The sequence below is a fragment of the Equus caballus genome, chromosome 7, assembly GCF_041296265.1.
Source record: "Equus caballus isolate H_3958 breed thoroughbred chromosome 7, TB-T2T, whole genome shotgun sequence".
NCBI classification, from domain to species: Eukaryota; Metazoa; Chordata; class Mammalia; order Perissodactyla; family Equidae; genus Equus; species Equus caballus.
In genome coordinates this window covers 50,176,689-50,202,406 of record NC_091690.1, presented here as the reverse complement: position 1 = coordinate 50,202,406, position 25,718 = coordinate 50,176,689, and the positions used below count along the sequence as shown (strand labels likewise).

The following is a 25,718-nucleotide window of genomic DNA, read 5'->3' as shown; positions in this document are numbered from 1 at the left end:
GGGAAGGCAGCCGCTGCACCAGAAGCAAAGAAACAAACTCGCAGGTGCTTCTTTTCACATCGCATTGGAGATGCCACGGTCAAGCAGGAAAATGTGCTCACTAGCACTATCAACAGCAAAGCTGTTTCCTATACACATCAGACCGTATTCAATTATCACCTACAGAAAAGGGGAATCAGACAACACTCCCACCACAAAGGTCTGAATTGGCTTCCTGGTGGACACAAGAGGCCTTACAGAAAGACCCTAACTCCAATGGATCTTTGATGTGAAACTGGTGGAAAATGCATCTCTACCAAAATGGAAATCAACTAGTTATTGCTGGTTTTCAAGATACTCTTGACAAGAAGGGCAAAGAATCCAGAAAAAGGGATGGAAGGTGGTGTCCTTGAAGCTCCTACATAACTGTCTCCCTCCCTGTGTGATGGCTCGAAAATCTGCCTAAGGCCTTGTGTGCTTCTGCCTTCCAGATCTCATGTAAGTGAGGCCATTGGGGAATTCCAACAAGGAGCCAGCAATGGGACGGATTGTTAACGATCTAGCTCTTCAGATTACCCTCACTAACATGATGCAGTACAGGGGTGATGTGTCCAGCTCTAGATTTTGTTGCCCTGCCACAGGCCTCTACTTAATTCAAAGTCTATTCACCCAATACCAGTCAGAAGGAAGGAGAAACTGCAAAGGCCCAAATAGGAAAACAAGAATTCACAGGAAGTACACTCTTGGATAAACTTGCCACACATAAATTCTTTTCCAACTGTTTAATAGTGCAGAACATAAAAACAGGCTCCTCCACCCACCACCCCCAAAAAGGAGCTTTCTCTGAAACATGTACAATATGTACAATGGATGAGGCACGTGCAGGAACTGTAATACAAGGCCAGTAAGAAAATCACGACAAATACAAACCGCCACTTTTCAATAGCCCCCTAACACAGAACAATTAAAACATTATTTAGTTTTTTAACTAAAGATAAAATATTATTAACTGACGTAAGGGAAAAGCACTACCTGTGAATCTTATTTACTATTTATGAAGGATGACTAGCAGAATCATCTCACCTCAATATTCATTTCTGAAGTAATTAATAGAAATCCACAGCCAATGTGGCACTTTAAGAAAGGCTTGATAGATACAATCTATTTATTTTATAACAACTCTTTCATGTTGAAAGTTTTCCACAACCTTATATACAAATTAATTTCCATGAAGCTTTCTCACATGACTTACATTTACATTTCTTTTTGGTGGGAGTTTCACATAGAAGGATGTAGGCCAATTGAAGTCTTTCTCATGCTGTTTACATTCAAGACGTTTTTATCAAGTGAGTCCTTTCATGCCTTCAGGAAGAACTGGGATGACAAAAGTCTTTCCAAATTGTTTATGTCCACATGGTTTATCCTCTCCTGTGCATTTGTGCATATCCTCAAAAGCTTGTATGAGAAGTAAAGCCTGTCTTACGTTCCTGACATTCATGAGGCTTTCTCTCCACTGTGACTTCTTTCATGGACCCGAAGAGAACTGGAAGCAGTGAAGACTTTATTGCATATTTTACATTCAGAGGGCTTCTCTACAGTGTGAGTTCTTTCATGGACTCGAAGAGACTTGGAAAAAGTGAATGCTTTACTGCACTGTTTACATTCAAATGGTTTCTCTCCAGTGTGAGTTCTTTCAGGTATTGGAAGATAACTGGAAGAAGTGAATGCCCTACCGCATTTTTTACATTCGCAGGGTTTCCCTCCACTGTGAATTCTTTCATGTCTTGAAAGATAGCTGATACAACTGAACGCTTTATCACGTATTTCACATTTAAAGGGTTTCTCTCCAGTGTGAGTTCTTTCAAGGACTCGAAGAGATTTGGAAACAGTGAATGCTTTACCACGCTGCTGACGTTCATAGGGTTTCTCTCCAGTATGAATTCTTCCATGTATTTGAAGAGAACTGGAAGAAGTGAATGCTTTACCACATTTTTGACATTTGTAGGGTTTCTCTCCAGTGTGAGTTCTTCCATGTCTTTGAAGATAACTGGAACAAGTGAATGCTTTACCGCATTTTTGACATTTGTAGGGTTTCTCTCCAGTGTGAGTTCTTTCATGTATTTGAAGATAACTGGAAGAAATGAATGCTTTACGGCATCTTTTACATTCATAGGGTTTCCCTTCAGTATGAATTCTTCCATGTATTTGAAGATAACTGGAAGAAGCGAATGCTTTACCACATTTTTGACATTTGTAGGGTTTCTCTCCAGTGTGAGTTCTTTCGTGTATTTGAAGAGAACTGGAAGAAGTGAATGCTTTACTGCATTTTTTACATTCATAGGGCTTTGCTCCTGTGTGATTTCTTTCATGCTTTGAAAGAGAAGCAGTATAACCAAAGGCTTTACCACATCTTTTACATTCAAAGGGCTTCTCTCCAATATGAATTCTTCCATGTATTTGAAAAGAACTGGAAGAACTGAATGCTTTACCACATTTCTTACATTCATAGGGTTTCCCTTCAGTATGAGTTCTTTTATGTATTGAAAGATGACTGGTAGAAGTGAACGCTTTACCACATTGTTCACATTCATAGGGTTTCTCTCCACTGTGACTTCTTTCATGGACTCAAAGATAACTGGAACAAGTGAATGCTTTACTGCATTTTTCACATTTGTAGGGTTTCTCTCCAGTATGAATTCTTTCATGTATTTGAAGATAACTGGAAGAAGTGAATGCTTTACCGCATTTTTCACATTTGTAGTGTTTCCCTCCAGTGTCAGTTCTTTCATGTGTTGAGAGACAATTGGTAGAAATGAATGCTTTACCAGATATTTTACATTTAAAGGGCTTCTCTCCAGTGTGAGTTCCTTCAGGTATTCAAAGAGAAGTGGAAGAAGTGAATGTTTTATCGCATTTCTTACATTTGTAGGGTTTCTCTCCAGTATGAATTCTTCCATGTCTTTGAGCAAAACTGGAATAAGTGAATGATTTACTGCACTTTTTACATTTGTAAGGTTTCCCTCCAGTGTGAGTTCTTCTGAGTGTTGAGAGACAAATGGTAGAAATGAAGGCTTTACCACATATTTTACATTTAAAGGGCTTCTCTCCAGCGTGAGTTCTTACATGGATTTGAAGATAAGTGGAGGAAGTGAACGCTTTACCGCATTTCTTACATTCATAGGGTTTCTCTCCAGTATGAGTTCTTTCATGTGTTTGAAGTAAAGTGAGGTAAGTGAAGGCTTTCCCACATTCCTTACATTTATATGGCTTCTCTCCATATTTTTGATAGTCATATGTTTTATGTTCAGTGTGACGTGTAATGTGCGTTTTCAGCAATGAATGATGCGTGAAGGCTCTTCCACATGCACTGCATCCCCATGGTTTAGCTCCTGTAGTTTTCTTGGTCATTCTGAGATATGGAAGAAGGCTGACGTTTCCTCTGCACTGACTACCTTCTTCACTTTCCCAGAGTCTCCCTACCACATGCCTTCTGTACAAATGAGAAGCACATTGTTAGTCATTTCTCTATTAAGGATTTTACGTTTATTATGATTTATAGGGAATGTTCATGTTTTCTTCCTTCTGTGAATTCTCTGAAATGAAATATACTGAATTTTCTGCAAGAGGACTTCACCCTTGCTATTATCCAAACAGTGATATTCATTCACAGGGTTCACTAATACTATTTCTAAGTGAACTATTTTGCAAAAAGTGAACCTCTACATCACATTTCAGAAAGTATACTTGGTGAAAATTTCCTAAGAATACCTAAATTTGAAGCAAGCGTTGTTTTCTCTTTGTAAAAAAAATTTCTTAACGTACAAGGAATCGTACACGACACAGAGATTTCTACTGTGTCACTCACTGTAGTTTTGTCTGCTGGTCTTTGCACTGATCTTTAACATCATGATCTTCCCATGTTATTACTGAAATGCAGACACAGAAAGTTTATTCCAAATATTAGAAATTATAGAAAAAGTTGTAGATTCTAAGTATTTGATAATCTATGGCCATGTCTACTGTATTTAGTAACCTGCTCTTTCCACCTTCTACATCTCACAACATTCTTTTTGTATTTTGTGAGGAAGATTAGCCCTCAGCTAACATCTGCCATCAATCTTCCTCTTTTTGCTGAGGAAGACTGGCCCTCAGCTGACATCTGACCCCATCTCCCTCTACTTTGTAAGTGGGACGCCTACCTCAGCATGACTTGCCAAGCAGTGGCATGTTCACACCCGGGATCCAAACTGGCAAACCCCAGGCCACCAAAGCGGAAAGTGCGAACTTAACCACCTCACCATCAGGCCAGGGCCTTAGAACACTCTTCATGGGCAAGCAGCACTTGTTCTCTCATTGATGCAGTGAAGGAATGTCCTCACTCTTATCTACTGAGGCCAGGTGCCTGAAGGTTTCCCACATCACATCTCTGTAGAGTCTCTTCTGTGAAGGATCCAGTAAAGCCCACTCCTCTGGGGTGAAGTTCACAGCCACGTCCTCAATGGCCACTGAGTCCTGAAACACCACAAATGTGTATAGGGCAGGATGCATAAGGCTGATAGCACTGGGGATCTATACTCCAATTCTAGGAAGGTAACATGGGATTCTGTTATCTCCAAACATTTATTCTATGTTGTAATCATCACAAACTCGCTTTTTTTCTGCACACATGTTCATCAATTTAACAATATTACGAACACATGGAAATATTTACACAGTTTTACTGTGATGACATTACATCCTGTTTCTCTCTAATAACAAGTTCCAGAACGGGTTGGGAAATGACAGAAATGCTATACAAATGAAATAAATATTATCATTTGTGGACCAATGATCCCTCGTAAGAAAAGTTCTTTCATCTTCTTCCATATTACCCACCGGATACGGCACTCCATGAGGCAGAGGGTGAAATCTATGGGATGTTTCAGTGAATAAAAACACAGTGAACAACTGGAAGCTTTTTGGTCTGCTCCCATGACCAAACTGAGAGTTTAGGAGTCCAGTGAAAATCACACTTTGACCAAGCTCAGCTGCCCACCCTGTCCTAAACTATGCCAGGCCATTACAGGTAATCAGACGCAGCTGGCTGAATGGAAATCCTCTTCTGGTGAAACACTGCTTTTAACTTGTGAAATATTGATCATGGACTCAGTTCTACCTTTGTCATGCTGTATGCTTTGACGGGGCTGGAATTACTATGAACTGAGAGCTCAGGCACAAGGAAGAAGCCATGAAAATTGGAGGAAGGGATGAGTCCATAGGTGGAGAACAGGGGAGTTTCAGGGAAGTGAAACTACCCTCTACAACACAGAGATGATGGGGACACGTCATTAGACATTAGCCAAAACCCACACAGTGTGTAACACACAGAGTCAATGCTAATGTGCACCGTGCACTGTAATGCGTCCATATGGGCTTGGAAATTGTAATAAGTGTACACAAGTAATACCAAATGTAAAAGAGTGCCACCTGTGTGGATGCAGAGACAAGGGTTATGTGGGAACTGTAAATTCTAATCAATTTTTCCGTAAACTTAAAACCTCTCTCTTTTTAGAAAATGATGAAGACAGACTCATGACAATTCACCCCTTTTTTACTGAAACAAGACAGCTCTCATTCAACTGACTTCAACTTATTCTTTTTTCAAGATGGGCCCTGAGCTAACATCTGTTGCCAATCTGCTTTTGTTATTCTTCATCTGCCAAAAGCCCCCAATACATGGTTGTATATTCTAGTCGAAGATCCTTCTAGTTGTGCCATGACTTCAACTGATCTCAGGAAGCCAGGCTGTGCTCTAGGAGCCTGAGACCAAAGGGGAGGGGAAACTTACATCGAATGCCTTGTTGGGGAGCACAGCACTGGATCCTCTGAGAAGCGCCATGGTCACTATCAGTAGTAGCAGAACCCCAAGGTGGATGACGAGCGTCCTGCTATTGTAGACCTATTAGTGTACAGACGAGTGTGAATCTGACTTCTATTTTGGGGATCTCTGAGTCAAGAGGTTTCCAGAGTTCTTTTCCCACAAAGGGGCAAGACAACTGGTTGCTTTATAGAGTTCAAGTGCCTGGGCTTAAGTTGGTTTGAACCAATCCCTTTGCTCTGACAAAGTCAGACTGGGGTGTTGTCATTATAACCCAGAGGGTCAGGGTCTTTGTTACAATAGACCCTCTGTTGCAGCGGCAGAGTGACTTAGGGGCTCTGGGGAGCCCTCTGGAATCTTGCTTCCTACTGCCTGCATTTTCCTGTCCCTTTTTTCTCTCTGAAATAATTGCTCTTGAAGGAGTGACCATCGGATGGGCTCAGCTCAGTGACAGGGTACAATCATCCTCATAACTGCACACTCCCCCTAATGTCAAGGCAACTCCAGCCGCAGTCTCACCTTCACTCTCAACACACACACAGAGGCCACGCAAGACACTGACAGAACATCACATTAAGGAGGGCCTGATTCCCAGACTCCTGCACTCAGAGGACAAGAATTTCCCAAACTGCCAACCTGGAGTACTCTGCAGTTAGAACCCAGGCTTGGTGGGGTCAACAGTGCAACACAGGGCAGCACAGCGCCCAGGAGGAGCTGCCCAGCAAGCAGCAGCCCACAGTGCAGGAGCCTCCAGGCTTTCTCATCAGCCTGTCCAGGGAAGAAGGCCCAGGGGAAAGGGAGGGTGAGGCATAAGTGTTCAGTCATCAAACATCATCAGTACCAAACCCTCCCATTCATCACAAGAACAAACTTGGGGGATAAAAAAAATAGGCATTCGCCCTGGCTTGCTTTTATATAAAGAAACACTAACAGCATGGTGAAGCAGTGATCAAAACTGGCCATGTAGGGAGGCTGGTGTCTGAGCAGAGGAGTGGGGCAGGACTGCAGGCAGGGAGTCTCCTTAAGTGTTTCCTCTCTTACGAATTTTTTAAACCTTCCCACGCAGTATTTATTTAAAATAAGGGGAGACACGGGCTGGCCCAGTGGTACAGTGGTTAAGTCCACGTGCTCTGCTTCAGAGGCCTGGGCTTCACCAGTTTGGATCCTGGCGAGGACCTACACACCTTTTACCACGCCAGGCTGAGGCAGGCATCCCACATATAAAATAGAGGAAGATGAGCACAATCTTAGCCCAGGGCACATCTTCCTCAAAAACATAAAATAACATAAGGAGAGATTTATATACATCATATTTTCCCACGTTTGACCACCATTTTTAAAAGACTTTTAGTTTTAACATTTCTACATAGGAAACCATTCCAAGATTTAATCCTTTAAACACCAATGGACATAAAACTGTAAACCATAAAAAATTTACCAATCTCTTTCTACCAAAAAAGACAAGGGGCACTTTGCTTTGTGCCTCCACTATATTTACCTCGAGAATATTTTTAGGAAGTAGTAGCATATTATAATACCTTAGGGATCTGCAATGAAGCCCTGAGTAAACTAGGAATTCCAAAGATTTACACAAGCTTGGACCTGATTCCTCAGATCAATGAAAATAGAAATTCAACTGCCTTTTCCCTACATCTATTGACACAGAATTCAGGACTGGCCCAGCGGCATAGTCCTTAAGTTCACTTTGCTCTGCTTCAGTGCCCTGGGGTTCGCATGTTTGGATCGCAGGTGTGGACCTACCACTGCTCATCAAGCCATGCTGTGGCAGCATCCCACATAAAATGGAGGAAGATGGGCACAGACGGTAGCTCAGGGAAAATCTTCCTCTTTCACACACACACAAACCATAAGAAAATGAATGCAATTCATTTGCCTCAGGAATAGTACAGCCTTTTAAATGTCACAGTTCTCTAGGGACAAGGACACACAAAATTGACCTAAACATGGAAAATGCAGCTGAGAATTGAAATACACCCATCTCACATCTTGACGTTCTCTTGTCTAAATGGAAAAAAACTGTTGATTTCCACAATTTTCTTGTCTTGCTAACATAACACCTCTGAAATTACATTTTCAAACCCCAAGTGCAACTGGAAACTAGAAGCAGAGGACTGCAATCTTCAACTGATAAAGGAATCCAAGGACAGAAACGGGAATATTCCAACCAGCTCATAGACGCAGCCTGCTGGCCTGCAGCCCAGAAGGAAACCTACACTGAGAAAGTGACCATATTCCCAGACTTGAGGTGTACACTCTGCCAGTTGAGACAGATCCCCTGGAGAGGGTCAGGCCCTGGAGAAGGAGAGTGGGGACCCCTGAGCAGTCACAGGAATGCACTCTGGGAGCCCCACACACGCTCCCTCTCTTCTGAGCATGGAGGCACTGCCTCCACCAGGTCCCACTCTCACATGTGAGGAAACTCTCCGCTGGGTTCAGTTTAAGCTTCTGACCCACATGAACTCCAAATTCATGAACCCTTTGTCCACAGGACGGAACACCTGATCTTCACAGCCTTTCTCACCCTGCACAGAGTACACTCTCAGTGCACCTAAGTGTTGATGCAAAACTGAAACGATGTCTAAAATATCTAGGCCTAAGGAACCACAACCACAACCTCAGAAAGGGTGTCACTGCCCACCGCATGAGCACGTGCACTGCCAGCTTTCCAGGGCTCTGCAGCTCGTCTCAGGAGAAAGACTCCTTCCATGGGGGTGTGAGCAGTAGGAAACCTGCAGGGGGAGGCCCCCGGAAGGAAAAACAACTGGGCCTTCAAGGCCTTCCCTTTGCAGGCCCAAGGGGCCTTAGCTTGGGTCTTGGACTGGGGGCCTCTGCTCCCCACTGGAGATGCTCTGGAACCTCAGCGTTATTTTAAATAACACAAACCCAGTGTTGGAATAATCCAGCAAAATCACTTAAACGCAGTCCTTCCACAGAAAATAAGGGAGAATATTATTCGGTATTTCTACCACTTCAACTAGAAAAGCACAAATGTCTATTCCTTTAAGAAAAAATGTGAATTACTACTGTTACTGAGCGAGGGCTCGCCACCTGATGCGCACAGAAGCTGAGACCATGGCACACCAGGCTTTGAAAGAAGAAACAGTTGACTGTGCCATCTATTGGCCAGGAGACAGGAGGACAGGCTGTCAACTCGGTCTCCCTCATCCAAAGCGTGGGCTGAGGCTTAAGGGAGCAGGGAGGGCCAGCTGGGATGCAAAGACCTGGCAGGGTGAGGTCTGACTGGCAGATCAAAACTTTCTATTCCGCACAGGCTCCTGGCTGGCCGCCTCCTGTGACAAAGAGCTTTAACATCCTGCTCTTAAGATGGAGTTAGTGACGGGAGGTTAGCAGGAAAAGCACGCTGAACAAGGGTCAAGTTGTCATGCAGATTTAACTCATTGCCTTCTCCATGGATACAGAGTTTCTAGAGATGCAGAGTCATCCTGCCCTTCCTGGCACACAGAGGGAGGCACCCTTACAAAGGGACGTTTCTCTTAGAATGTAAACTTCCCTTACAAAGGGGTAACTTCTACTAGCTTTTCAGAGCTTTGCCTGTGTCTGCTGCTTTTTGATAATCATCAGCTTAAAATAGCCCTTATGCCAAAGACGCACTATTTGGCATGACAACTCTGTTCCTGGGCCGGTGGTGACATTATTTCCATGACAAGAAATCACACTTGAACACTTGCGGTTTGCATGTCTCAGCCCTGGAATCTCCTTTGGAAGCACCCAAAAGTAAGGAACGCACCTCAGAAACTAACGAGAGAAACTCAAGGGAAGGGAGAGTGAAACAAGTATTCTTAACAAATGGAATATAATAAAGCAACATTATATTTTTTCTGAAATTCACCTCTTTGTTGCCTGTCTGGAACTCCTTTATAGTGTCTTTCAAGCTCTACTGACTAGATATATTTACCCTTCTTGAAAAACGGACACTTAAATCAGTGAATAATTTTTTCTCGTTCACAAACCTTGGGGTGTGTGACAATACCAATGGGACAGATCACCCAGCACATGTTTCCAAGGGGAACCCCCACCCAAAGGACTTGCCATAGGATGTCTGGGCCCGGATGATCCCCGGGAGAGGCACCAGGATTTCCTGCAGTGTAGTTCCTAGTGCTTATTCTCTGCTTTCCTCTCATGTAAAATATCCACAGACAAATATGATCTTGAAAATAGAGCCCTCCAGGGCTCTGGGGGATAATGATAAACATTTAAAATATTGAGTCTGTTTGAAACGCGCCATGGAGGACAAAGTGTTGATGAGGATCCTGTGAAGGAAAGAGGGGAAGTGGCTTTGGGAGTGCTGGGAGGCATCTGAAAATGTACGGATTTACTGTCAGTCCCAGGAAGAGCAGCCTGTGACTGTAGATTGAGACGGTGCTCCCCAAACATTTGGAAAACTCAGGAGAAAACGGGTCCCCTCCGAGGAGAAATGAGGCCCTGGGGACCCCACAGACCGCAGCCCCTCCGCGCACGGACCCCGGAGACCGAGGCCCGACTGTCCTGCGGGCCCTCCCGCGGGCCCCGCACCGTCTGGGACACGCGGGGCTGCGGCCGCACAGCGGCCCGGAGACGCTCCGGCCCAAGTCGCCGCGCGCAGGGACCACAGGGCGCCCGGGGCCCGGCTGCCGGCCCCGCCCCCACGCTGAGGCCGGAGGGGCCTGAGGGCAGAGAGGTTCCGCCGGGGACTCGGGGCCGCAGACCCCGGGGGGCCCGCGGGAGGCCGGGCCCGCCCCGCCGCTTCCCACCAGCGCCTCCTCCCGCATTTGTCAATTTGCCCAAGCTTTTGGCAGAACCCACTTTTGGTATCAGTGATTTTCTCTGTGGTTATTCTATTCCTCATTTCATTGATTTCAGCTCCATCTTTCTTCTCTCATTTTCTCCTTGCTATGGGTTTGGTACCTCATGTTTTAGAGTCTGTTTAGGCGAAAGGTTAGGTTATGGATTCGAGATCTCTCCTTGCCAGTATAGGCACTGATAGCTATAAATTGTGTTCTCTGTTGTGTTTGAGATGCAGCCCTTTCAGCATGACATCATGTTCCTCAATACCTCTAGTGACATTTTCTGTTTTCAGGTCCATTTGGCAGATATTTTTATTAGCTCTCCAGCTGTCTTGTCGGGGCTGGTTACAGATGTATCTTTCCCAAACTTCTATATTCAATCTATTGGTATCTTTCAATCTAAAGTGTGTTTCTGACACATAGCACATATTTAGATGACAGTTTGTTAAATCTGAGGTGAGAATCTCTTCCTCCTGTAGGATAATGTAATCCATTCACATGTAGTACTATTGACATGGTTACAATTACATCCACCATTTTACTTTTAGTTTTCTACAATTCTCACGTTGTTTTAGTTTCTCTACTCCTCCTTTATAGCTTTTCTATTCCATTAAGTGAATATTTCCTAAAGTAGCATTTTAATTTGTAAATGTTTTTCACTGTATTTTTGAAGTTTTTTGGGGGTACCACTATTTAACATCTACTTAATTTACAAGAATGAGCTTCACATTTAAACAACCTTGATTCCACTGATTCATGCAAATGTTACTCATATATAGCTCTACGACCTTTTCCCATTTTGTGGTATTGTTATGCAGATTACATCTATTAATAATAGAACCCAATAATATATTGTTACTCTTCTTCCCTTACCATCTGTAGTAACCTTGTTAGCTCAATACAGCTTTGCATCCAGTCTTTTCTGCATTTAATGGTAAACATTATGCATATATTACATTTCTGCGTATTATACTCCCAACAGCACTTCACATACATAGTATCTTATACAATTCCTTTGATATCAATTAAGAATGGAGAAAATTGGCAGATTCTTTTCAGACTTACATCCTTCCTTACACTGGTGTCTTAGTTTCTCTATATTGATAGGAATTGCCACCCGGCATCACTTGCTTTCAGCTTAAAGACCTCCTTCACTCATTCTTGCATGGCAGTTGGCTATCAATACATTCTGTTTTGTTTATCTGGAAATGTCTTTATTTCAATTTCCTTTTTTACCAGGTAGTTTTATTTTTTTAATGTTTTTTTCTTCTCCTCAAAGCCCCCCAGTACATAGTTGTGTGTTTTAGTTGGGGGTCTTTCTAGTTGTGGGACACCACCTCAGCATGGCTTGATGAGCAGTGCCATGTTGGCACCCAGGAGCTGAACCAGTGAAACCCAGGGCCACCAAAGCAGAGTGTGTAACCTCAACCACTCAGCCACAGGGCCGGCCCCTTTCCAAGGTAGTTTTGCTGATTATAGGATTCTTGGTTGACAGGTTTGTTCTTTGGGCACTTTGAATATGCTATGCCTTTGCCTTCTGACCTCGCTTTTTCTGCTGAGACACCAGCTCTTAATTTTACTGGGGCTTCCTTGTCTGAATTGGATCATTTTTTCAACGGCTGTTTTCTCACGGCGTCTGGTTTCTAATTTCCTGTATCTGTGCATTTACTTTAATTGTGTTGCAAATCAGACATTCTAAGTAATATATGGTAGTAACTCCAGGTACTCATCCCTCTCCTTCTGGGAGTTTTTACTATAATTGACTTATTTATTTGTTTCTGACTAGCTGGATTTCAGTCTATGTCTCTCATACAGAGTGGAATCTCTGACACAGCTCCTAGAATGGGACATGGCTTTGAGAAAGCCTGCTCTCCTGGGACAGTGATATTGGGAGGGCCCTCTTTCTCTTTCATGAACCACAGCCAGTGGGTAAACTTCAATAATTACTGGCTGCTTGTTCTACTGTTTTCACCAATGTCCTGGGGCATAATCTGCTCAATCAATAAATTCAATAAAATTCTGGCTTCTTTACAGAAATATTTTCTGAAGTCACTAGGTGGTATTTGTTCTGAGCCTTGGAAGCCTCCTCTCAGCAGTTTAATTCCCTGGGGTTTTTTCTTTTTTGAGAAAATTGTTGGCCTAGACTCAAAATTGTGTCTTGAACAATGATACCAGTCTACTGCTAATTGCCTTTCCTCACTTTCTTGATAGTGTCCTTTGCCTTGAACTTCTCATGATCTTGGGCCAACCACATCAACTGTTTGGAACGTGATTGAGAACGTTGTGTTCTGTGGCTCACCTCACCTGCGTGTTCAGGAAACAACTCTATGACAGGACCCTGGAGCTCCTTTGAGGACAATGGGAAGCCTCTCTCTGAGTGACAATCCCATTTTAGGAACAGAGGGCTCAGTGCAGTAAAGAGACAGCAGCCAGAGGTGCTCTCAATTGTGTCTACTGGTCCCTCACAAATGACTTATGTCACACTCACCTCATGAGATGGAAGAAGGGCAATCAGCACACAAGTATTGCCAGCTCACCACTCCAAGGGCATCAGCTCAGTTCCATGTGTAGGGACTGAAACAATGGTGTCCCTACTTTTCAAGCACACTTCCCCAGCACTTATTTACCCTCTCAGCAAGATAGCCCTGTGAGTGGGGGCTGAGTTGACAGGGGGCCGTGTCTTCTAGACTGCAGGGGTCTGGAGCAGAGTCTCCACCAGTGTGAGCTGGAGGAGATAGGAAGGCAGTGCTCTTTGTCCCAACACCACAGACTCTCATGTTTCTTTCAAAACTTCAAAGATTATCCTGAATAAATGTTCATTTCATCTTTGCTTTCAGGACCATTTCCAGTGCCTTTAAATGTTTATTAAAGTAATTTTCACCAGTCTTACTGGGGAGTAGGTCAGCAGAGCTCCTCTCACAGTTATGCCACCCTAATACATTAGAGTGAAGCCCATTCCTCTCAGTGCTCACCAGTGTGAAATAGGATGGAAGCAGCTCCAATATCACTTGTCATTGTATATGGGAACAGGACAGAAAATTTATTTTTTATGGTTTGCAAAACTGTATTGAATACTTCATAAAAACTGACGTTTAGAGAATTACATTAAAAAAATGCTTTCCCTTTTAAAATGAACCATGCATTCAACTTATAAAGTGTTAAAAGTAAAATACGGTGTTAGTCAGAGCTCACCAGGGAAACAGAACCAATATGATGTGAACAAGTAAGTGTGTGTCTGTTTATACATATATATCACTTGTTCTTTTCTTGTTTTAAGAAAGTGACTCATGCAAATACGTGGGGCTGGCCCCATGACCAAGTGGTTAAGTTCACGCACTCTGTACAGAGGCCCAGGGTTTCACTGGTTCAGATCCTGGGCATGGACATGGCACCACTCATCAGGCCACGTTGAGGCGGCATCCCACGTGTCATAACTAGAGGGACCCACAACTAAAATCTGCAACTATGTACTGGGGGGATTTGGGGAGAAAAAGCAGAAAGAAAAAAAAAGAAAGAAAAAAAGATTGGCAACAGTTGTTAGCTCAGGTGCCAATCTTAAAAAAAAAAAAAGTGACTCATGCAAACATAAAGACTTCGTTAAATCAAAAATCTGTAGTCTAGATGAGTAAGCTGGGAACCCAGGAGAACTGTACTTCCAGTACAAATGCAGCTTACTTACAGAATTCCTCCCTGTTCTCAGAAGGGCAGTCTGTGCTCTATTAGGAATTAGAATTGATTGGATGAGGCGCATCCCCATGGGGGCCGATTCACTCAAACTCCACCCATTGAAATGTAATCTCTTGAAAGAAATCCCCGCAGAGATGCATCCAGTGGAATGTTTGAACCAGTATCTGGGCACTGTGGTGGAGCTGAGTTGACACAGAGCTAGTGGCTTGTACTTTTCCTATATTCTAGTGTCTGCCTGGCTTTGATAATCAGGGAGATGCTGGCCTCTAAAATGAGTTTCGAAGTATTTTCCCCACTTCCAGTTTTGGAAGTTTAACAAGGATTGGTGCGAATTCTCTGAACGTGGTGGTGTTTGGTAGTGGCATTGGGATTGGCAATGATTAACTATTTCGAGGTAGTTTACATGTTTCTAGGAATTTATCCATTGCTTCTAAGTTATCTGTTTCCATGCAAACGTACATAATAGTCCTTTTTTATCCTTCTTATTCTTGAGGCGCCATTGTAATATGCCCTCCTTCATTTCTGATTTTATGTACCTGAATCTTCTCTCTTCATTGCTAGGGTTTGTTATTTTTATTTTTTTTTAATTGAAACTGTTTGGGCTTTAATACTTCTTATTCCCTACCTTTAGCTAATCTTGGTTTTACCTTCTTGTTCCTTAAGGTATAAATGTACGTTGTTAACTTGCTATCTTTTTCTTAATACAGGTGTTTTTCACTACTAACTTCCCTTTACTACTCCCTATGCCTCATCCTACAAGTTTTCTTAAATTGTATTTTCACATTTGCTTGTCTCAAGATATTCTGAAAATTTCATTTATCTTGCTTCAGCAACACTTATATTAAATTCCCCTTCGATTTTGTCTTTGACTCAATGGTTTGTCCAAGAATGTTACTTAATTTCCACGTTTTTGAATTGTCACTATAAGATTTGAGATAAACAGGCCTTTAGTGTGAGGTTTCATGATTTCTTAAATACGAGTCAGACTATGTTTCGTGTTTGCTGCAGCTGGAGGGGTCAGGGGCTTCATGGTCTGCAGTGTCCTTGCACTTATCTCCCTGGTCTGTTGGATTTCCCTAGAAACTCATTCTTAAGTAGAATCTGTGTCTTGCAGCTCTGTTTTCATCCACTGTTTGTATCCTGGGGCCCTACCGATATGGTGTCAGGGATTTCAAAGGGAAATTGTCCTCTCATGTGATGATGAAACCTGCAATGTTTGGTGGTAAAGAATCCCTGGACCGTGAACTTTACAACAGGATCTGAGCACTTATATTTCCTCTGCTTTTGGCAGAGAGGAACCTGAGGTGACTGCAGGTGTCTATTTGAACTTTATACACTGAGTTAAGACGTGGGTACATTAGTTTTATCTGACGGATGGTCTACTTTACAGACAGCAATATGCTTTTCATGTATATCAAAAGGTTTTCCCTCATTTGCTGGATGAAGCAGGAGGCAATTTTTTCTGATCTTCACTATGAAGACCACGTTGGGCTGCTGAAGGAAGCATTCATGAATGTGGGGGGACCCCTAAGACTGGCCCCTCCCTAGAGTTTTTAACTCTCAAGATAATCCATACTGTGTGTCTAGCAATTCATCTCTTGTTATGTTGATGTGTTCCTAGAAAGCTGCTTGCTCCAGTCACTCCGCCTCCTGGTACATGGGCATTATCTATATTCACCTTCTCTCATGTAGGGGGCATTGTTGCCATGTAAACTCAAATCTCTCATGGATCGAAGAAGAGGTGTTCCCTTTAAGAGTGTTTAGTATTTTTCTTCTGAAGATGAGAGCGATCACTCAGATATCTTTACATATCAGAACAGAAACCATTCACACACATCTGTCGCTCTGTATTTTGCACAGATCAATTGAACAGAATTGAAAGCCCAGAAATAAAACCACCCATCTATGGACAGCTACTCTTTGAGAAAGGACCTGAGGGCCTACAATGGAGAAAAGAAATTCTCTCAACAAATGGTGCTGGAAAACTGGACAGCCACATATAAAAGAACGAAAATTGACCATGCGTTTTCACCATTCACAAAAATAAAATCAAAATGGATCAAAGACCTAAGGCTGACACCTGAAACCATAAGGCATCTAGAAGAAAATGTAGGCAGTACACTCTTTGACATCAGTATTAAAAGGATCTTTTCGGACACCATTTCTTCTCAGAGAAGGGAAACAACAGAAAGAATGAACAAATGGGACTGCATCAGACTAAAGAGCTTCTTCAAGGCTAGGAAAACAGGATTGAAACAAAAAACAACCCACTAACTGGGAAGAAGTATTTGCAAGTCATTTTCTATAAAGAACTCATACAACTCAACAACAAAAAATCAAACAACCCGATCCAAAAATGGGCAGGGGACATGAACAGACATTTCTCCAAAGCAGATATACGGATGGCCAATAGACACATGAAAAGATGCTCATCATCACTATCATGAGGGAAATGCAAATCAAAACTACACTAAGATATCACCTTACACCTGTTAGAATGGCAAAAATAAACAAAACAAAAAGTGACAAATGTTGGAGAGGTTGTGGAGAAAAAGGAACCCTCATACATTGCTGGTGGGAATGCAAACTGGTGCAGCCACTAGGGAAAACAGTATGGAAGTTTCTCAAAAAATTAAAAATAGAACTACCATATGTCCCAGCCATCCCACTACTGGGTATCTATCCAAGAATTTGAAATCACCAATTCCAAAAGTCCCAGGCACCCCAATGATCATTGCAGCGTTATTCACAACAGCCAAGACGTGGAAGCAACCTAAGTGCCCATCAACAGATGACTGGATAGAGAAGATATGGTGTATATATACAATGGAATACTACTCAGCCATAAAAAAAGGATAAAATCATCCCATTCACAACAACATGCATGGACCTTGAAGGAATTATGTTAAGTGAAATAAGCCAGATAGAGAAGGACAATCTCTGTATGACTCCACTCATAGGTGGAAGTTAAACATACAGACAAAGAGAACTGATTGGTGCTTACCAGGGGAAAGGGGGTTTGGGGGGAGGGCACAAAGGGTGAAGTGGTGCACGTACGACATGACTGACAACACTTTACAACTGAAATTTAACAAGGTTGTAATAATCTTAAAAGTTAAAATAAAATGTACAATATAGACAATGAATTAGGCATATCCAGGAGCTGTAAACACAAGGCCAGTAAGAAAATCACCACATACAAACTGTCATTTTTTCAATACCCCCGTAACACAGAACAATTAAAACATTATAAAAAAACTAAAAATACAAAATTATTAACTGATTTAAGGGAAAAGCACTACCTATGAATCTTATTTACCATTTATGAAGGCTGACTAGCAGAATCATCTCACCTCAATATTCATTTCTGAAGTAATTAATACAAATCCACAGTCCAATGCTGCACTTTAAGAAACAGGCTTGATAAATACAATATGTTTACTACTTTTATAACAACTCTTCATGTTGAAAGTTTATTCCATGAAGCTTTCTCATATGACTTACATTTACATTTCTTGCTGGTGGGAGTTTCACAGAGAAGGATGTAGGCCAAATGAAGGCTTTCTCATGCTGTTCACATTCAAGACGTTTTTATCAAGTGAGTCCTTTCATGCCTTCAAGAACTGAGATAACAAAAGTGTTTCCCAAATTGTTTATATCTACCTGGTTTCTCCTCTAGTGTGCATTTGTGCATAGCCTCAAAAGGTTGCATGAGAAGTAAAGCCTGTCTCACTTTCCTGACATTCATGAGGCTTTCTCTCCACTGTGACTTCTTTCATGGACTCGAAGAGAACTGGAAGCAGTGAAGACTTTACTGCATATTTTACATTCATACGGTTTTTCTCCAGTGTGAGTTCTTTCATGTACTCGAAGAGAACTGGAAGAATTGAATGCTTTAGGGCAGTTTTTACATTCATAAGGTTTCTCTCCAGTGTGAGTTCTTTCATGCTCTCGAAGACAACAGGAAACACTGAATGCTTTACTGCATTTTTTACATTCATAAGGTTTCTCTCCAGTGTGCGTTCTTTCATGAACTCGAAGAGAACAGGAAGAAGTGAATGCTTTGCCACATTTTTTACATTCGTAGGGTTTCTCTCCTGTATGAGTTCTTTCATGTTTTGAAAGAAGACCGGAAAAAGTGAATGCTTTACTGCATTTTTTACATTCAAAGGGTTTCTCTCCAGTGTGAATTCTTTCATGTTTTTTAAGATGACCGGAAGAAGTGAATGCTTTACGGCACGTTTTACATTCATAGGGTCTCTCTCCGGTATGAATCCTTCCATGTATTTGAAGGTAACTGGAGGAAGTGAATGCTTTACCACATTTTTCACATTCATAGGGTTTCTCTCCAGTGTGACTTCTTGCATGTACTGAGAGACAATTGGTAGAAATGAAGGCTTTACCACATATGTTACACTTAAAGGGTTTCTCTCCAGTGTGGGTTCTCTCATGTATTTTAAGATAACTGGAAGAAGTGTAGGCTTTACTGCATTTTTTACATTCATAGAGTTTCACTCCAGTATGAATTCTTCCATGAATTTGAAGATAACTGGAAGAAGTGAATGCTTTACCACATTTTTCACATTTGTAGGGTTTCCCTCCCATGTGAGTTCTTTCATGTATTGAGAGAGGACAGGTAGAAATGAAGGCTTTGCCACATATTTTACATTTAAAGGGCTTCTCTCCAGTGTGAATTCTTTCATGGATTCGAAGATAACTGGAAGAAGTGAATGCTTTACCGCACTGCTTACATTCGTAGGGTTTCTCTCCTGTATGAGTTCTTCCATGTCTTGAAAGAATACCAGAAGAAGTGAATGCTTTACTGCATTTTTTACATACAAAGGGTTTCTCTCCAGTGTGATTTCTTTCATGTTTTTTAAGTTGACTGGAAGAAGTGAATGCTTTACTGCATTGTTTACATTCATAGGGTTTCTCTCCAGTATGAGTTCTCTCATGTGTTTGAAGTAAAGTGAGGTAAGTGAAGGCTTTCCCACATTCCTTACATTTATGTGGCTTCTCTCCATATTTTTGATACTCACGTGTTTTATGTTCAGTGTGACATCTAATGTGCATTTTCAGCAATGAATGATGTGTGAAGGCTCTTCCACATGCACTGCATCCCCATGGTTTAGCTCCTGTAGTTTTCTTGTTCAGACTGAGATTTGCAAGAAGGCTGACGTTTTCTCCACATTGACTACCCTCTTCGCTTTCACAGAGTCTCCCTACCACATGCTTTCTGTACAAACAAGAAGCACATTGTTAATGATTTCTCTATTAATGGTTTTATATTTCTTACATTTATTATGATTTACAGGAAATGTTTGTTTTCTTCCTTCTGTGAATTCTCTGAAATAAATATACTGAATTTTCTGCTATTATCCAAACAGCAATATTCATAGATACGATTCATTATTACTATTACTAAGTGAAATGTATTGCAAAAAGTGAACCACTGCATCACATTTCAGAAAGTGTACTTGATGAAAATCTTTGAAGAATACCTAAATGTGAAGCAAGGGCTATTTCTTTTTTTGCTCTTTTTAAAAAGACTGTCTTGACATACAAGGATTCTCACATGAGACAGAGCTTTCTACTGTGTCACTCACCGGAGTTTTCTCCCCAGGTCTTTGTACTGATCTTCAATATCATGATCTTCCCATGTTATTCCTGAAATGCAGACAAAGAACGTTTATTCCAATTATTAGAAACTATGGAAAAAAATTTAGATTCTAAGTATGTGATAATCTATGACCATTTCTACTTTATTTACTAACAACCTCACCTTTCCACATTCTAATCCTTAGAACACTGTTGTTTTTTTTCTTTTTGGGGAAGATTAGCCCTGAGCTAACTGCTGCTGCCAATCCTCCTCTTTTTGCTGGGGGAGACTGGCCCTGAGCTAATATCCGTGCCCATCTTCCTCTACTTTATATGTGGGACGCCTGCCACAGACAAGCGGTGCCATGTCTGCACCCAACATCTGAACCAGTGAGCCCTGGGCCACCGAAGCAGAATGTGTGAATGTAACCGCCATGCCAACAGGCCAGCCCCTTAGAACACTCTTGATGTTCAGGCAGCAGTTGTTCTCACATTGATGCAATGAAGGAATGTCCTCATTCTTACCTACTGAGGCCAGGATCCTGAAGGTTTCCCACATCACATCTCTGTAGAGTTTCTTCTGTGAAGGATCCAGTAAAGCCCACTCCTCTGGGGTGAAGTTCACAGCCACATCCTCAGTGGTCACTGAGTCCTGAAACACCACAAATGCGTGTTGAGTAGCATACATGAGCCTGACAGCACTGGGGATCTATACGCCAATTCTAGGAAGGTTACCTGGGATTCTATTATCTCCAAATATTTCTTCTATGTGTGATCATCACAAACTCGCTTTCTTCTGTACACAGTCTCATCAATTTAACAATATTATGAACACATGGAAATATTTACACAGTTTTACTGTGATGACATTACATCCGACTTCTCTCTAATAACAAGTTCCAGAACAAGTTGGGAAATGGCAGAGGCAGAGAGTGAAATCTACAGGATGTTTCAGTGAATAAAAACATAGTGAACAACTGCAAGCTTTTTGTTCTGGTCCCATCACCAAAGTGAGAGTCCAGGAGGCCTAAGAAATCACACTTTGACCAAGCCCAGCTGCCCACACTGTCCTAAACTACTCCAGGCCATTACAGGTAATCAGATGCAGCTGGTTGAATGGAACTCCTCTTGTGGTGAAACGCTGCTTTTAACTTGTGTAGTATCTATCATAGACTCGGTTCTACCTTTCTCACTCTGGATGATTTGATGGAATTATTATGAACTGAGAGCTCAGGCACAAGGAAGAAGCCATGAAAACTTAGACCAGAAGATCCCTACACTCATTGGCCTCAAAGCTACTTGCCACCATTTTTAGAACACACTCTCGGATAATAATATGCCATAAGAGCTCTTTCTAGTCAAATGTCAACGGTGTGCCCTGAGCTCTGCTCCCCTTGAGGGGTAGGTTAAGAGCTGCAGATTGGGGCTGGCCCCGTGGCTGAGTGGTTAAGTTCGCGCACTCCACTTTGGACACGGCACCACTCATTAGGTGATGCTGAGGCAGCGGCCCACATAGCAAAACCAGAGGTACTCACAACTACAATATACAACTATGTACTGGGGGGCGTGGGGGAAAAAAGCCGGGGAAAAAAGAAGAAGATTGTCAACAATTGTTAGAGCTGGTGCCAATCTTTAAAAACAACAACAAAAAAGAGCTGCAGATGGCAAGCGAGCTCCTTGAAGTCCACAATGGTTTGATGTTAAATTTGCCCATGATTATAAAATACATGAAGGATTTGTCAGTGGTTTCCTCCAAAAGAACATAAAATTTCCTTTCTTCAACGTCAAGAGGAAGTGTTTCCTGACCACCCACTCTGGATGATGCCCTGCTGACTTATGACCCTGTGCCAAAGGAGCTTAGAAGGTGTCATTCTTGATCTCACAAGAAGAAAATGAACAAACTTGAAATGAACAACCCTTCTTAGATCCAGGAGAGCCTTGAGGTCACAGGACAAATGAAGTCTCCAAACTTGGGAAAGACAAAAAAAAAGATGGCATTTTGCAATATGCCCCACATGTTCTGTTCTTAATACGGCCTGTACTAAAAAAAAAACAAATCTATTTCCCCAAAGTCTAATGCAAGGGCAAAAATAACAAGAAAGACAGAACCCAATTTCCATGAAGCCGAGGACAGCCTCTATAAGAGAAGGTTTAAAATCCAGATAACGGGAAAACCTGAAGGAAAAGAAAAGCAGAGCGAGACAGAGGAAAACGTGAAGTAGTAATGACCAAAATACCGTAAAATTAATGATAGCCAGCACACTGTCCATCCAGGACGCTCACGGAACACTAAACACGATAAAGTACAAAGTGCACACCCGAGGGTATCACCCTGAAACTAGAGACACATCACAGACAGAGAATGTACTGAAAAATCCCAGAGAAGAAACACAACTTCGATAGAAAGAAACAAAGATTGGAGTTAAATCAGACTTCTTCTCAAAAACCATGCAACAAGAACAGAGGAGACTGAAAGATTTAAAGTGTTGAAAATAAAACCCACTTTCCCAGAATTCGGTCAAGCAAAATTATCCTTCAGTACCAGGAAGAAATACGGACTTTCTGAGACAAAATTTGAGGAAATTCGTACCGAGTACACATACTTTGAAGGAAACTGTTCAAAAGTTTACAAGAAAGAATGTAAATGATAAAGGTAGGGGATTAGAAGAAGAAAAAATGAGGGGAAGTATCTTTTACGTTTCTTATAATTAATACAACAGATGACACTTTGTTTAAACACAGGGAAAGGAAACTTGGGGACAGCGTGTTAAGAGGTACTTGTACACAGTCAAGTGGCACACTGTTACTTGGCAGAGGGATGGCTTAGTTGTAAATGTAGGCTAAAAATTTAAGGGAAACCACTAAAATGTGTTTTTTAAAAAGTGTGTAACAGATATGCTAAGAGAGGAGAAAAAAAGAATTAAATTGCTCAATTTTAGCCAGAGAAGGTGGCAAAAAGACAAAAACAAGGGTAAAAATGGAGAAAGTAAAAATTTTTGTAAATATTAATCCAACTGAATCAATAAAAATTTTAATCATCAACAGTCTCATTACAGCTGAAAGACACAGTAATAGATTTCAAAAAATACCATCATAGGGGCAGCCCTGAGGCTAAGTGGTTAAGTTCGTGCACTCCGCTTTGGTGGTCCAGGGCTCGGATCCTGGGCGTGGACATGGCACCACTCATCAGGCCATGTTGAGGCAGCATCTCACATGCCACAACTAGAAGATATAACTATATACTGTGTGGATTTGGGGAGAAAAAGCAAAAAAGAAAAAAAGACCGGCAAGGGTTGTTAGCTCAGGTGCCAATCTAGAAAGGAAAAAAAAATAAGGACTGGCAACAGATGTTAGCTCAGGCGCCAATCTTTAAAAAAGAAAAAACAGATCATTATATGTTGTCTACAAGAAACCCACTCTAAGTATCAAGTGAGAGATAGATGAAGGGTAAAGGGATGGAGAAAAACAGACCATGCCAACACGAATTGAAAGGAAGCGGCCAGAGGAATAGGCATCATAGACAATGCAGATTTCAAACTGAGGAAGATGCAGAGATAGAGGGGCAGCAGGTACGGATAAAGGGGCCTATTCTCTGAGAAGGCACAGCAACGCTGCATGTGTAGCTGCCTAACAACAGAGGGGCAACACACCTCAGGGAGGAACTGATGGAATGCAGGAGAGATAGACAGATCCAGTACCACAGCTGTAGAAGTCAACACCCCCTCATCAGGAATTAGAAATTTCAGTAGGCAGGAAGTGAGGAAGGACAGAGGTGCAATGAACAGCACTGCAAAACTGCTGGGTTTCACTGTAATCTGCGGAATACTCACAGAACAGCAGAATATACATTCTTCTCAGGTTCACATGGAACATTCACCAAAACAAACCACACCCTGGGACATAAAGCACATCTTAACAAATTTGAAAGAACAGAAATCATACAAAATAGGCTCTCACACCACATAGGCATTCCTCTAGGAGGCGATACCAGCAATAGTTGGAAAACCCCTTCATATGTGGTGATTCAAAAATACACTTCAAATAATACAGAATATCAAACTAGAAGTCTCAAGAAAAATGAAAAATTATTTTGAACTAAAAGAATGAAAACACAACATAGCAAAGGTTCTTGGATGTAGCGAAAGGAGTATATGGGGGAAATTCATGCCATGAAACAAATACACTGGAAAAATCAAAGATCTCTAATCACTAATTCAAGCATGTACCTTTGCAAAGAATAAAAAGAGGAAGTTAAACCCACAGCAAAAATAATAAAAATCAGAAAGGAAATGAATGCCATTGTGGGAAATCAATGGACAAAACGAAAAGAAAAAAGCTGTTTGTTTCACAAGACCAATAAAATTGAGAAATATGCACTTAAGATACCAAAGAGAAGAGGGAAGACAGAAATTACTAATATCAGAAAGGAAAGGAGGAGAAATGAATATAAAAATGAGATTTGAGAAAATGCAACATCCATTTATGATAAACTAGTAATAGAGGGAAACTTCCACTTCTTGAGAAAGAACATCTTCACAAATCCTGTAGCTGAATTCATGGTGCTTGTTCCATATGATATGACTGTCTCTACGCAACAACTGGAAGAACTCACAATGACAGAAACGACTCCTGGGATTAATGAGAGCACAGCAAGCTTGCAAGATGTGTGAGTCAACTGCTTTCCTTCTAGAACCACACGAATAGAGTCAACTGATGTTTGACAAAGAAGAAAAGGAGATTCAAATGAAAAAGAAAGTATTTTAAAAAACAGTGGTAGAAATGATGGATACCCACGTGCAAATACACACACACAAAACACAGACATAGGCCTTACACGTTTTAGGAAAATAAGTCAAAACACATCACACATCTGAATGTAAAATGCCAAAGGAAATAACTCCTACAAGAGAACACTGAAGAAAATCTGGATGACCTTGTGTTTGTTGATGAATTTTTACATTGAAAACCAAAAGGCATGGTCCACAAAAGACAACATCAGAAATTTTACTTAATTAAAACGAAAAATTCCTCCTCTGAGAAAGATGGTGTAAAGAGAAGATCAACGCAATTCAGAGTAAGAGAAAATCTCTGTAAAACACTGTTGGATAAATGACGGGTATCTGAAATATGCAAAGAATTCTTAAACCTTAATAGAGGAAAAACATGCAATTAAAAATGGGCGAAAGATCTGCAGACAGCTCACTGAAGAAGAGGTCTAGATGGGAAATAAGCAAACTGACACATGATCCCCATCAAATGTCATTAGGAAATTGCAAAGAAAACAACAATGGGGATCACTAAACACTTATTAAATGGGTAAAAGTCAAAATGTTCAGAACAGCAAATATCGGTGAAGATGGAAAGCGAAGGGAATCCTAGTTCATCGTGGGTGGAAACGGGATTGGGAACACCCACACTGGAAGACAGGAACCTCCTTTCAGAATAAGATACACTGTCACTACATAGAGTAAGAGCCAGCAATCATGCTCCGTGGTATTTTCCCAAATGAGCTGAAAAACCTTATGTTTGCACAAAACCTACATAAGAATGTGTTCCTTTTGTTTCTTTGGTATTTTTTTGAGGAAGATTAGCCCTGAGCTAACTACTGCCAATCCTCCTCTTTTTGTTCAGGGTGACAGAGCCTGAGCTAACATCCGTGCCCATCTTCCTCTACTTTATATGTGGGACGCCTGCCACAGCATGGCTTGTCAAGTGATGCCTTGTCAACACCCAGGATCTGAACCGGCAAACGCCGGCCTGCTGAGAAGCAGAACATACACACTTAATCGCTG

At 41.6% G+C, this 25,718-nt stretch overlaps 1 protein-coding gene and 1 pseudogene across 2 annotated transcripts in view; both read right to left on the bottom strand.

Moving 5' to 3' along the window:
* Nucleotides 1-1,238: 1,238 nt before the first annotated feature.
* LOC138925240 (zinc finger protein 709 pseudogene) lies at nucleotides 1,239-4,658 on the bottom strand (annotated as a pseudogene).
* Nucleotides 4,659-17,410: 12,752 nt separating this feature from the next.
* Nucleotides 17,411-25,718, bottom strand: part of LOC100066337 (zinc finger protein 709) — a 55,482-nt gene continuing 47,174 nt past the window's right edge. The window contains exons 2-4 of one of the 2 annotated variants that reach the window (XM_070274059.1): nucleotides 20,452-20,578; nucleotides 19,935-19,995; nucleotides 17,411-19,564 (exon numbers count right to left, since the gene is read on the bottom strand). In XM_070274059.1, the coding sequence (XP_070130160.1) occupies nucleotides 18,073-19,564; nucleotides 19,935-19,995; nucleotides 20,452-20,578 (1,680 nt within the window). In that variant the 3' untranslated portion in view covers nucleotides 17,411-18,072. The remainder of the gene's footprint in view (nucleotides 19,565-19,934; nucleotides 19,996-20,451; nucleotides 20,579-25,718) is intronic. The other variant, XM_070274060.1, reaches the window with a different exon arrangement.